The sequence below is a fragment of the Adiantum capillus-veneris genome, chromosome 25 (assembly GCF_014529385.1).
Source record: "Adiantum capillus-veneris isolate H3 chromosome 25, ASM1452938v2, whole genome shotgun sequence".
Taxonomy (NCBI): domain Eukaryota; kingdom Viridiplantae; phylum Streptophyta; class Polypodiopsida; order Polypodiales; family Pteridaceae; genus Adiantum; species Adiantum capillus-veneris.
Genome location: NC_140955.1, coordinates 46380009 through 46392584, shown reverse-complemented (window position 1 = coordinate 46392584; position 12576 = coordinate 46380009). Strand labels below are relative to the sequence as shown.

The window sequence follows — 12576 nt, the reverse complement described above, 5'->3', positions numbered from 1 at the left end:
GAGGTTCTTGAGGGTCTTGAGGTTCTTCTTTAGCTTGCAATCTGTGTTAGAGAAGGATCTTCTCTTCACGCGAGCTCTTCTCTTTTCCGCAGGCGCACCCCTTGGTGGCCTTGCGCTCACACCAAGGTTGCTTTTTCCCACCTCACGTCGATTGGCTGGCTGCTAACTGCACGGTCCGCTCTCAATGAGTGAAAAGAGGCACAAGGGGAGGCTGGACAAGCCCTTCTTTCTTGGGTTTCCTATCACTTTTCAAAAACACGATTGGGAATCGACACGCCCAAGGTGACGGGTTACGTGCGACCGCAACAAGCAAAAAAAATTCTGTGGTTCTTGTGGTTCTTTCCTTGAGTGATACAGAACACTGCCAAAGCTCTGATAACAATGTAAGGTGCTGCGGAAGTGAATGTTGAACTTTGCTCAAGATGAGTGCTCCGAACTGTGCTCAAGGTTCCTTTTACTTACGGAAGGGAGAGCCTTCCGTTCCTTTAGTGAGAGAGTGCAATGGACACAAACAAAGTGATGAACACTATGAATGAAGTGCTGAGACTGAGAGATAGATAGAGAAGAATACGACATCAGAAAGTTGTCAAACCCTCCTCCAAAGGTCCCTCTCTCTATGGCGAGAGCGGTCTACTAATGATTGCACAAATCTCTACAATGCTTTGGACTTTCTGATGATGTCGACGACGATGAGGACGACAACGACACGGGTTGAAATCTGAAAATGCTAAGGGCTGAAATCTGAAAATCTTTATCTGCTGAATTCTGACTCTATGTCGGTGACGATGTCGATGGCGACGATGCGACGACGACGCGCTGAAAACGCACATGCTGAAATCTGCGTTTTCTGGGCTGAAGCTGCAAACTTCGGTTGATCTAACCATGTGGCGAGGATCTACTGCGGGAAGGTGAGATCTGCGAGGTTCGGGGGTTCTTCTGTGGGTTCTAACTGTTGAAAACTGAAAACGCTGGTCTATGGGCTGATTTTGTCGCGAAGATCTGCAAAAACGCTGAGGGTGTCAAGCTGATGCAAAAACGTTGGGCTGATCTGGTCTTGCTGTGGAGAATATGCTAACACTGGAGCTTCTGCTTGGTCTGTTGTCGCCAGGAATCTGCAAGAGCAAAAACGCTAGCCTTGCTACTGTGTTGCAAAAACGCTAGGCATTGCTGGGGGGTCTTGCTGAGAAGGTGCGTGGTGAACCGAAGCTCCTGCTGCCTCTTCTGCCAGAAAGTGCTAGTGCCAGGTTTTCTTATATACTATACTTGCCAATTTGCCCTACCTAGTTCCCAACAAAACTCACTTAAAAATAATAAGTGAAAAATGTCAAAAATAGGGAAAATAGGTCTATGCACTGTAAAAATGCTCCTGATGGGTTCTGATGGTCATGCTGTGTGCAACCAGAGGATATGCATCTAAATTAAGTGTTTGGACATGGACGGTCTGCGAACAGACTCACAAAAGTGCCTGATCACTTCCTATTCTAGACTGACTAAACTGAACTGAACCCTTGTCATGAAGTAGCTTGTCCTGTGTCACATGACACACTCTCTCGAGTCTCCCTGAGTTCAATGCTTTTGCAGTTTCTGTTCTGTAATGTTTAGCGGAAGTGAATGATGGTGTAAGCTCAGGATGAGTGAACAGTGAGTGCTCAAGGTTCCCTTTACTTTAGAGGAAGGGAGAGCCTTCCTTGCTTAGAGAGAGAATGTGCAATGACCAAAACAAAGAGTGGAAAACTGTGTATACAACGTGCATGAGAGTGCTAGAGAGATGATGATGATGTTGTATTTACGTCCTCGGGGGGCCAAAATGACCCATGGGACCACAAAAAAAATAAAATCTACAAGAGGCTCCCCTCATGTGTGTAGAGGGGGTAGTGGGCTAGTAGCTTTCTTGTGTGTTAGTGTTGTGTGATGATCCAATACTTTGGCAAAGTAGATGCCTAAAGCTACTGGGGAGGGGTATGTCCGAGAGAGAAGCTCCTCAAAGGTGACATCTCCTTGCAATAGCAATGGGAAATCAACACGGATGTGTGCGTATGTTGGGCACTCGATGGTGACATGGGCCTCGCTTTCCACTTTGTTTAAATTGCATTGTGTGGATGTCCTTCTATTTTCCTTAATATTCAACCACCCTCCCGTTTCAATCTTGAGCATGTGTGATCGCGTCCGCATCAAAGTAATGGCCCGTCTTGCCTGGTGGGACATAGGTGTCCTGATATGCATCTGGGTGTCCCCAGTCTTGTAGGTCTCCCAATATTGTGTATTGATGTGTTTGCCGTAGTATTCAAATTTGGACCTGTGTACTGCTGTACTCCATCTAGTGTGTAGGGCTTCAAGTATGCTTCTCTCAAAATTCAGCCCATGCTCATGTTCAGTGCCTTCCTCTATGTGCATGTCCACATGGTCTCCCACATTCCATCTAGAGAACCATTTCCGTATGTCTTCTACGAGACTGGATGTGAGAAATTTACTCTTGTAATTCTTTTGCGGTTTACATCCGGCTTGCCATGCCATGTGGGGTAGATGGCTCTCCGGCATCATCTTAACTTTCATGAGGTATCTGTGTACCCTCTGTAAGGCTTGCATTTCCAAGGGTCTCTTTGCTGTCTCCAAAAGCATCACTGAGTATGGGGTGGTAGTTTTGATCCCCATGTGTCTACATAGGAATTTTTTCTGTATCTTTTCAATGTCATTCCAAGTGCTAGCAGGGATACTCCCCTCCCATACCTCTACACCGTAAAGTATTGTTTGGACCACGCATACATCAAATGCTAGAGACTTGATTTCCCATCGCCTTGTGACACTTTGCTTGCACATGTTCTCAAATTCATAGTATTTCGCTTGTCCTGCATCAATTCTGTTTTGCGCGCAACTTCCCCATGCATGGTTTGAAGGTACATAGATGCCCAAGTACTTGAACCTCTCAACCGCTTGGAGTGCTTGCCCGTCATACGTGATGATGGGCTGATTCTCATTTCTACATGTGTGGATTGACATAACCTTTGTTTTTGGCTACATTGACTGACAAGCCCGTTGCATTGCAAAATGCATGTATTGCATCCAAAAGTTTCTGTAGAAGGAGTGCCTTGTAGGCAAAGAGAACCACATCGTCGGCATATATGAGGAGCAGAAGCGTGAAAGTACCAATGCTAGGGTGATCTCTCCCCTCTCCCATAGCCTTGTTAATGAAATCATCAAGCTCATCTATGCATAGTCCAAAAAGCGTAGGTGACAAAGGGCATCCTTGTTTAACTCCCTTAGTGCTCCTGAACTCTTGTGAGAAACCTGTGTTTGTCTTGAGTTTACATCTGACCTCTTGGTAGAGACGTCCCACTGCTGCCCTGAGATGCATAGGAACTCCCAGAGTTTCCATACGTGACCATAGCCCTTGACGGGATACTGTGTCAAACGCTTTCGTGAAGTCCACAAAACAACAATACAGGGTTTTGCCTTTTAGCCTGGTTTCATCCATCAAGACCCGGAGTGTGATAAGGTGGTCTATCGTGCTGTGGCGGGCTCTAAATCCTTCTTGTCCAATGGCACGTTTCCCGTTATTTTCAGCCCATGTGCTAAGATCTTTCTCAATAATGCTTCCAAATAGTTTTGCCATACATGAGCTCACCATGATGGTGCGATAATTAGCGAGCAAATTGCGGTCACCTCCTTTAAAGAGCGCTTTCACCCAGTTTTCTTGCCAATCTTGGGGTAAGTATTGGTTGATTGCTTGATTCATCATATGGTGTATCCATTTCTTAGCCTCAATACCTGACCATTTCAGCATTTCAGAGGTAAGATGTAATGTGTCAGTTGCTTTCCCATTCGCCAGGCTTTTGAGGCCTTTAATGACTGCCTGGAAGGTGATGGGCTTTGGATGTTCGGCATGAGCCCCCGTGTATATCGCCTCTTGAGTCCCCGACGGGGCATACAAAGTTTGTACATAAGCATACATTTCATTTAGGCTGAAATCTCCCATCACATCCCCTTTCTTCCCCTTCATGTTATGCCAAGCCTTCTTTGGCTCTTTCTTGAACCTGCTGAGGTCTTGTTGTTCTTTTGAGAGTTCATACATGCGTCTCTTTTTCCTCTTGAGTGTATTGTATTCTCTAGAAGCCCATTCCCATTCAGTTGATTGTTGTGCTAAGCCTCTCATCTTGCGTTTGGCCTCCTTGCATTCTGCATCAAACCAAGGATTATGAGGTAAACCCTTCCTGGTCTTACTATTTTGATACTTGCCCATAGTAATTTTTGCCGCTTCCTCCATTGCATGTCGGAAGATCTTCCACGTCTCTTCAATGTCACAAGGCATGTTCCGGTTAAACAGTAATCTATCTAAGAGACTAGCATAGTCCTCTTTCTTCGTGAGTTGCATTTTGTATGACCAATTTGGTGTATTCATTGTGTTGACAATAGGCATACTGGGCATGTGTAGGCATATATGAATTGGGGTATGGTCGGAGGTTGGTAGCCTGCTACCCACTTCAAAACTATGGACCAATTCCAATGCATCGTATCTCACCAAGGCATAATCATTTGTACTCCTCCCATGACTTGTCGTGTAGCAAGTGTATGATAGAGAGAGAGAGAGAGAGAGAGAGAGAGAGAGAGAGAGAGAGAATTGCACAAGGTTTGGTACAATGCTTCTAGATGCTGTGGTACTTGACGACGACGGTGATGTTGACGACGACGACGAAGGCTGAAGGCTGAAAATGGAAAACGCTAGGGCTGAGGCTTGGCTGAAAACTGAACGCTGGTCTAGGGCTGAATCTGCAAGTGCCGGTGACGATGACATGACGACGACGAGGCTATGCAAAAACGATGGTGGCTGAAATTTGAAAACGCTGGCTGAATCTGATGGCATTGGCTAATTCTGGCGAGGATTTGGTGCGGGAAAGTGGTCCTGAGCCGCGAGGCTAAGGGCTGATTTGCTGATGCAAAAACGCCAAGGGGCTAATGCTGAAAATGCCGAGTTCCTGCTGAGAAAAAATGCGAGGAATGCTGGGTCTTGAGGTGCACTGTTGTTTGTGTTGCTTGGTCTTCTTACCTGGAGTCTTCTGTTTCTTCATGGTGCCCCGTGGGCCACATATATAGGTGCTTATGCCTGGGTCGAGCAGAGCTCCCCCCAGCCCACGATTTGTAAATAAAAGTTCACTTATTAAATAATAAGTGTAAGAGGTGGTTCATTTGCACTTTGGCAAAAAAGGGTTCATGTATTGGAAAATGCTCATGCTTGGTACTGACGATAGTGCTACTGATCATGGATTGTGCAATCAGAGAGTATGCAGCTACTCTTAAGTGCCTCAACATGCATGGCCCGCGTACAGTCTCACGAGGGTGCCAGAACACTTCCTAGGCTACCTAAACCTTAGAATTAGGAATAGCTTGTCCACATGCACATAGGGTTACATGTCACGTGACATGATCGTGTGTTGCTATTGATTTCTTGCCTATAGTGTCCAAGCCTGTAATGGGATCTGAGTGAAGAACGATTCTTCTTCAAGGGAGGATCCGATCCTTTCTGCAACACACGTGGGTTCTCATAGAGAATCTGACAAAAAAGAAACCCCTCTGCGGGTAGGTGAAGAAAAGTTGAGTTCGGCATTGGGAATTGAAGAAATCAACGAAGATTTATGTGAATTTCCGGCGGGAATTTTGCGAGAACGGAGTACAAATGTCAAGTGCAGGTTGACATGTGTGAAAAAAGATTGATCAAGTACTCCCAAAACCCGAAATATGTGAAGCATTTGAAGGATTACTTGATTGATGAGATTCATTTGAGATGGCGAGAGCCCGTCGATTCTCCTCTCAAAGCGTGAAGGAAGCTGAAAGAAAAGCCGACTGCAGAAAAGTGGAAAGTGTACTCGTAGAAAGAGTTTGACGAAGCTCTTGAAAAGAAGATGAACCAGTTACGAAAAGGCTCAATGGATTTCCTCGGTTATTTGACCTGGAAGTCGAATTTCAAGGTGGTAAGCAGATGCAAGAAGCGTGTTTGTTTCAAGGACGGGTGAGGTTTTTCTTCCTCTTGTGAGAGTTTCGACAATTCGTTGTCCTCTAGTTTCAAAGAGGATGAGAAAGGGCGGAAGAAGCGGAGGAAGAGCAAGAAAAGTAGATTTTTGAAAAAGGCTAGAAGGCATGGAGGCCATCTAACAATTTAGAGGAGGAGATCTCGTCCTCTATTGACAGTGAACAAATGGACAAGAAAACCAAGTTCAAGGATGGGATCAAGCAATCAGGTTTGATACATTTTCAGGCTATCAAAACACCCGTCGAGCCCTTGAGTTCATACAGCAGTTTGACGTCACCTTCTTGAGAGGTCGGTTCTCCGAAGGCTCCAAGGTGCAAAGGGTGGCCTCTTACTTGAAAGGAAAAGACCTCATGGTCTACTCTGTTGTAATGCAAAGAAGCACCTACAACGTGGATAAAATTTAAGAGAATTTTCACATCAAGTTGGATATCAGAGGATTATGAAGAAGATGTCGTCACTGAGAATGACTAAGAAAGACACGTTGGATGACTACTGCAAGAGGTTTTAAGATACCTCTTTGCTAATGTCCTCGTTTCGGAGGGTCATTTTGAGAGACCATATTGGGCAGTTTTGTTGTGGTTTGCCAAAAGAGATTCAACAGGTATTGTTTGCAACAGAAGTCCAATTCTTTTCAGAGATTGATGGGACATGCCAAGCAAGGTTTTGGAATGCATGCGTTTCATTCACTTATCATATGGACAGGCTAGTGTCCACTTCAATAGGGCAAGAGTTGAAACCGGCCCGTGGGGCGGTAGGCTTTGGCTTTCACCCGAAATTCTTTACTTTACTTTAGACACACAGAGAAACTTCACTAGTAAGCCTGTGATTGGAATTCAACACTTCAAGACAAACCACGGCCTGGCAGCTAGAGCGCTACCAAGCAGACAATGATACCCTGTCTGCCCCAAAGACTGGCGTCGCTTCCGGTATGTCTTTATTCTTATTATACTTGAGAAAAACCTGTAAACTTCCACAAGATGTCCCACTTTTATCGGGCTGAAATTCCTCTACTCCAACTCGGCAACATAACCACAATAGAAGTCTCCACGAACAAAATCCCAAGCAAACATTGACTTTCCACGCACTTTAGAGCGCTTTGCAAAACTTGGCGAGAAATTGCAGCTCGCTGAATTCTCTGTTTTGCGCTCCAATCCGCGTGCCGATCACTTTTCTGGGTAGCCCTCGAGCTCTCGCACCTATAGGGTCACTTGCCCCTTGAATTAGACGAGATTCCTCGCTTGAAATCTCTCCAAAATGGCCTATACAAGCACCCAATGCGTTCGCGAGGCTCCCTGACAAATAAACGATCCGAACCCTTGCACCTAGTCCTCACCAAGCTGTCCAAACCTGTCCATGGCTGTAATTGCAGGTTTTTGACCCAATTCCGCCAGCATAACGGCGCAAATATCCCTGTAGGTCAAAAGTACACGTCAAGGACACTTTCCCTTGCGGTATGGAAGCTTTCCAGTGAGCTGCAGGTCAATTTCAGCATGCTGTAATTTTTTGTTTTGCCACTTTTAGGTTCCTACTGCCCTGTACACGCATCCCAAGGCCTTTCCGAGGCCTCCCTGACGATTCCCCGCAGTTTAGGTGCGAAACCCTAAACCTGCAGAAAAACATAGCAGGCTGTAATTCTTTGTTTTGGACCGTTCCGGGCGGGGCGAGCACGCCTACGCGTGTCTCATGTGCTCCCGCACGCAATGGGACATCTCCCTTTCAAATCCGACGAGTTTTCAAGCGAGAAAACTCTCTGTTTTCGCATTCCTTCCTGATGGAACTGTGCGTACCTGAAGGGGATTAGCAATTAGCTAATCCGGTTCCTGTACAAAAGGCTCTTGCCTTGGCAGACGCGCATAAAACCCCCATCACTGTACATGGTCATCTGAGAAGCCCAACTAGTGGGGCATTACCATATGTGCAAAGGGGAGGGAGATGCGCGAGAGCAAATCATCGCGCTACATAGAGCAAGGGAGAAGGCAAGCTTTCCATTAAAGCTGTGATCATCTGCACCCACTACTCACACACACTGTAGCAACCGCCAATGAACAAAAACTAGCCTCCACTCTCAAATTGGGCAGATCTGGCAGATAAGCCTGGAGCCGCCATGTGTCCAGTTTGCCTCTTTTGAGTTAATTCCCTAGTACCCACCAACTTGTAAGTGCCGCGAGGGGCCTAAATGACTTTAAGCTGAGCCTAGACACCCTTTTACTGCTCGGATTCCGGTGCCGATTAGCCCTACCAACTTGTGGTGACCCGTCCTTCCCGACTGCGGGTGAAACTCTCGGCCATCGGCCGTTTCACACTGGCCAGGCAATGTCTGGTCATTTGCAACTTCAAAAAGAGAGTCCCAAAAATTAAATAAAAATCATCGGAAAGAAACCAACAACTCAAGTTAGCAATTGCCATGTCCTCGTGACAAGAGTCTTCTAGTAAAGAGAACGAACGTGGGGAACCGGATGGAAGTTCATCAGAGGGTTCCGATGAAGTAAGGGAATCGGATGGTAGTGTATCCGAGGATTCCGACAAACTAAGGGAACCAAATGCAAGTTCATCAAAGGATTTCGAGGAAGAAAGAGAACCAAATGGTAGTGCATTTGAGGGTTTCGACAAAGCAGGTGAATCAACTAATGGTTCATCTGAGGGTTCCGACGATTGAGATTGAAATGCGAGCATACAGGGGAGGCAAGCGAGGCTACCAATAGGTCCCAAGGCACAAGAAACAAACATAAATGGAATCAGCTAGTAGATCAGAGAATTTTAAAAGATCCAAATTGACGTGCCAAGAACGGAGGCCAGCAGGGCTACCAACTGGCCACACCCTGCTACCAATTGGCCACAGGGTACAAGAAAAGAACAAAAAGGTAAGTTAGGTCCGCTGGATAATTTGGTCAAGGGTACTTTTTGGCCTCTTGATGCAAAGTGGATGGAGGAGAACATTGCAAATTCTCTTCAGAGAGAGCTGTACCTTGAAGCTTTTGGATTATTAGCGGTGTCTATGACAAAAATTACCGATGAATCAACATCATGAATTTGGTGCGGTGCGGAGCCACTCCTCTCCTTTGTCACAGATTGTTCGAGATTTTAGGGATACTGACAAGCTGACACGGCCTAAGGGGTTAGGATTTTAAAAAACCTAACCCCCTGCCAACTTAAAGAACTTAAAGAGCACCGACCGAGGAGCCTAAACCCAATTTATTGAAAGCTTGAACTCTGGCTGAGTTTTCCGTAAATCGTGCCGACGTGGCAGGCTGTACGGAATTCCGCGTTTTGCATTGCACGTGATGACGTGGCAGACTATACGGATTTTTGTTTTTTGCGCTGCTGGCTGTTGGGCAGTTTTAAGTAAGATTTTGGAGAGCAAGTGCTTTTGGGTGCAATGTTTTTTGACCAAGTGCTTTTGGGGCTCTGCTTTTGGGCATCCCTTGTACTGTTTATAAGTGCCCTTTGGGCCACTCTTCTACAGAGCATCTGGACGTAGAGTCTCGGAGAGAGTTGGACCCTCGGGAGTTGTACTTTGCGAGCATAATAATAAAGAAATACTGGAAGGGGCGCCAGCCTTTGGGGCCAGTGCGTCTTGGCTCGGAGCTGTGCTGTGCCATGTCGACTCTCCTCTCTCTCTCGTGTTGCTATTGATTTCTGGCCTGGAGTGTCCAAGCCTGTAACAACAAGAATTGTGGGTGGACTTTTGGCACTTGGCCATTATGAGATTGAGACTTTTAAGTTTTTCGTAAGGTCCATTTTTCGGATGTCTTTTTGTAACTCTTTGGTCTCTCTTGTGGTTGTAGTAGTAGGAGCCAGTGGCAAAATATGTAGGTGTGTATGCACCACCTATGCATTTGTAGCCATCGCTCTTAACTGTTTATAGAGCTGAATTTGCTCACTACCTATTGTATGGGCTTCCCTTAGCCCAATTGCATCATTTGTTTGAAATTCCCTTCTTTGTTTGTCTTCTCTACTGCGACTGCTTTCACTAACTGTGCCTGGTTCTTCGACTTTGCTTTCCATTGTAGAGTACTCTTCAATCCCACCATGAAACAATCCTTCTTCATCATGGCAGGAGGGTTATGGCTTTCAAACTGCTGATATTTATGGACTCAGCTTCTTCCACCATAGCTCTGTTTGAAGTCCTTTTAGTACTAATGAGTGAATGCTTTAGGCACGCTTCACTTTTGTTTGAGCACACCCTCCTTCACAAAGGACATAAATGCATGCGCACACACGTGCACTCCACATATTCCAGTATGGCTAGTGTCCCTGTTTTTTCTTGTCTGGTTTACCTATGTAAGGTATCAAGAGTTAGTAACTTGAATGATTTTGTGGTCGGCTCACTTTTTTTGGGTTGTTTGGTGCAGGCGAATCACCAGATGAGATATTTTCACGCCTCAAACGGGATTTTGTACCCACTATAAGAAGTGGTCTCATGTACTGGCCAATTTGTGATTTCATTACCTATCGATATGTGCCAGTTCATCTCCAGGTATGTTCTGTAATATTAAAAATGATTTTTTGGGATAGCAACAACGACAGCTTATGATGCAATCTTCTGATGACCATGTGAGTGTGCGTGTGTGCTTGTATTGGTACATTTGAGTGTATGTATACAATATCCTCCGCATGGAGGTATATGTGCTTCTCTTGATTGTGCGTTTTGTGCTGAGTGTTTTAGCCCTTCTCATAGTTTGGAAATTCATGCCTTTCTGACCTATTTCTGTGCGTGAACAAATGGCTTGAACACAAGGCCGAAGTTCCTTCTTGTCCAACTCAAACTTAAGTGGGTGCATATGAGAGAGAGAGAGAGAGAGAGAGAGAGAGAGAGAGAGAGAGAGAGAGAGAGAGAGAGAGAGACACACGATGAAATGAAATGATATATAAACTTCTTCAAACTGACCTATGAGACCAATCTGTTACATACTGGTGAATCTGATACCATGTCTGGGTACAAAAAAGGAGATACTAAATTGAATCTAGAAGTGTTACTAGCTGGAACTGTGTGGGGTATGTGTGATCACCGTTATAATTGATTCCCAATACAAGAGAGAGATACAATGGGTGATGAATCCATCCTCATTTGTATTCTGGATGTCAAGATAGTATGGCTCGAATCCTTTGTTGTAGTCTTCGTCGATGCTGTGAAGCTCCTCTCCTCAATCGTGGGCGTCTCGATCTCCCTAGCTCCAATGCTCAGTCAATGAGAGTACCGCGGGTGTGAGTATGAGTTGAGCTTTGCAATGGTGGCTGCTCCTCTATCTGTCCAGTGTTTGGTGTGAAGAAATCAGAAATCTGTCTCTGGGATTGTCTCTCTCCAGATCTCCTTAGTAAACTATCTCTATGTCTGTGTAACTCAAATAGATACAGTCCTAGACATCTCTGGTCCTGATAGCTCATGACTCTGGAGAAGGGTCCGAAGCCTTCTCTAAATAGACAGTGGAAGCGACCCCGTATCTCGTAATACACTGTGCACTAACATATATAATGCATCTCTGTCTCTGGCACTGTATGGCATAGGTGGCATATCCTGTTAGCTGCTGGTATTTCTCTGAATCTACCAGTATCAATCTCAAGCTGGTGGGAAGATGTCCATATCTGACCAATGGCACACCGTTATCCTTGAGATAGATGTGTATCCATATAGCTGGGTCGAATCACAAACCCATCCCGTGTGAGTCGGAGAAGATGCTCTCTATAGAAAGCCATCTTCGTGCCCAACTCTTGTGTCGGCTCTATCCATGTCCTCCTGGTGTCCAATTGGGCCAGGTCCTGGCGAATGAGGAGAGAGAGAAGAAGAAGAAGAAGAGAATATTTAACGTTGTGTGAGAGAGAGAGAGAAATGAAATGAAATGTTATATTAACGTCTTCAAAAGGCCAAAATGACCTATGAGACCAATCACAGAGAGAGAGAGAGAGAGAGAGAGAGAGAGAGAGAGAGAGAGAGAGAGAGAGAGAGTTACTGTTTAGTGCAAGTGGTCTAACATGTCTCTTCTTATTGTTTTGCAGCCTTTGGTTAGCAATTCTTTTTCTTTCTTGTGGACAATATACTTCACATACATGGCCTGCTCAAGGAAGGTTGAAATTGTTTGCTGAGGGGGGTTGTTTTCATTTCTCATTGCAATTTTATGCACCATTCTTATTTTTGGTGGAGATTATAAATTGCTTTTGGATCTAGCACCTCCAGAAACTTCTACATAGAGGTCAGCAGACAGAAGCGTACACGGCGAACTTTTAGGTTTAAAAATCCTCGAGAAGTCCTCCACCTTGTAGTAAGATCCATTTTTACATTTTATGTAGTATATCAAAGTTGTATCGAGAAACTATTATGACTGCCCCCCCCTCCCCCCCCCCCCCCCCGCTCTCTCTCTCTCTCTCTCTCTCTCTCTATTCACCAATTGTTTGTCAAGTTCTGAATTATTAGCTCAGAATAGTTTTGGCTTAGGATTTGCATTTGTAGATCTCTTTTTTTTTGGAAGTTATTTTCACTATTTACCTCTACAGGTGCCACTGTCTTGCATCAATCGATCATATGCAACTATTCACCTCTACAGGTGCCATTGTCTTGC

The 12576-nt window shown here is 45.2% G+C and overlaps 1 protein-coding gene across 1 annotated transcript in view; it reads left to right on the top strand.

Annotated features, from left to right (window-relative positions):
• The window catches only part of LOC147424818 (uncharacterized), a 71596-nt gene extending 59255 nt beyond the window's left edge, over positions 1 to 12341 (top strand). The window contains exons 3-4 of the mRNA XM_086499734.1: positions 10375 to 10499; positions 12017 to 12341. Coding sequence (XP_086355860.1) covers positions 10375 to 10499; positions 12017 to 12103 — 212 coding nt within the window. The 3' untranslated portion in view covers positions 12104 to 12341. The remainder of the gene's footprint in view (positions 1 to 10374; positions 10500 to 12016) is intronic.
• The last annotated feature ends 235 nt before the right edge of the window (positions 12342 to 12576 follow it).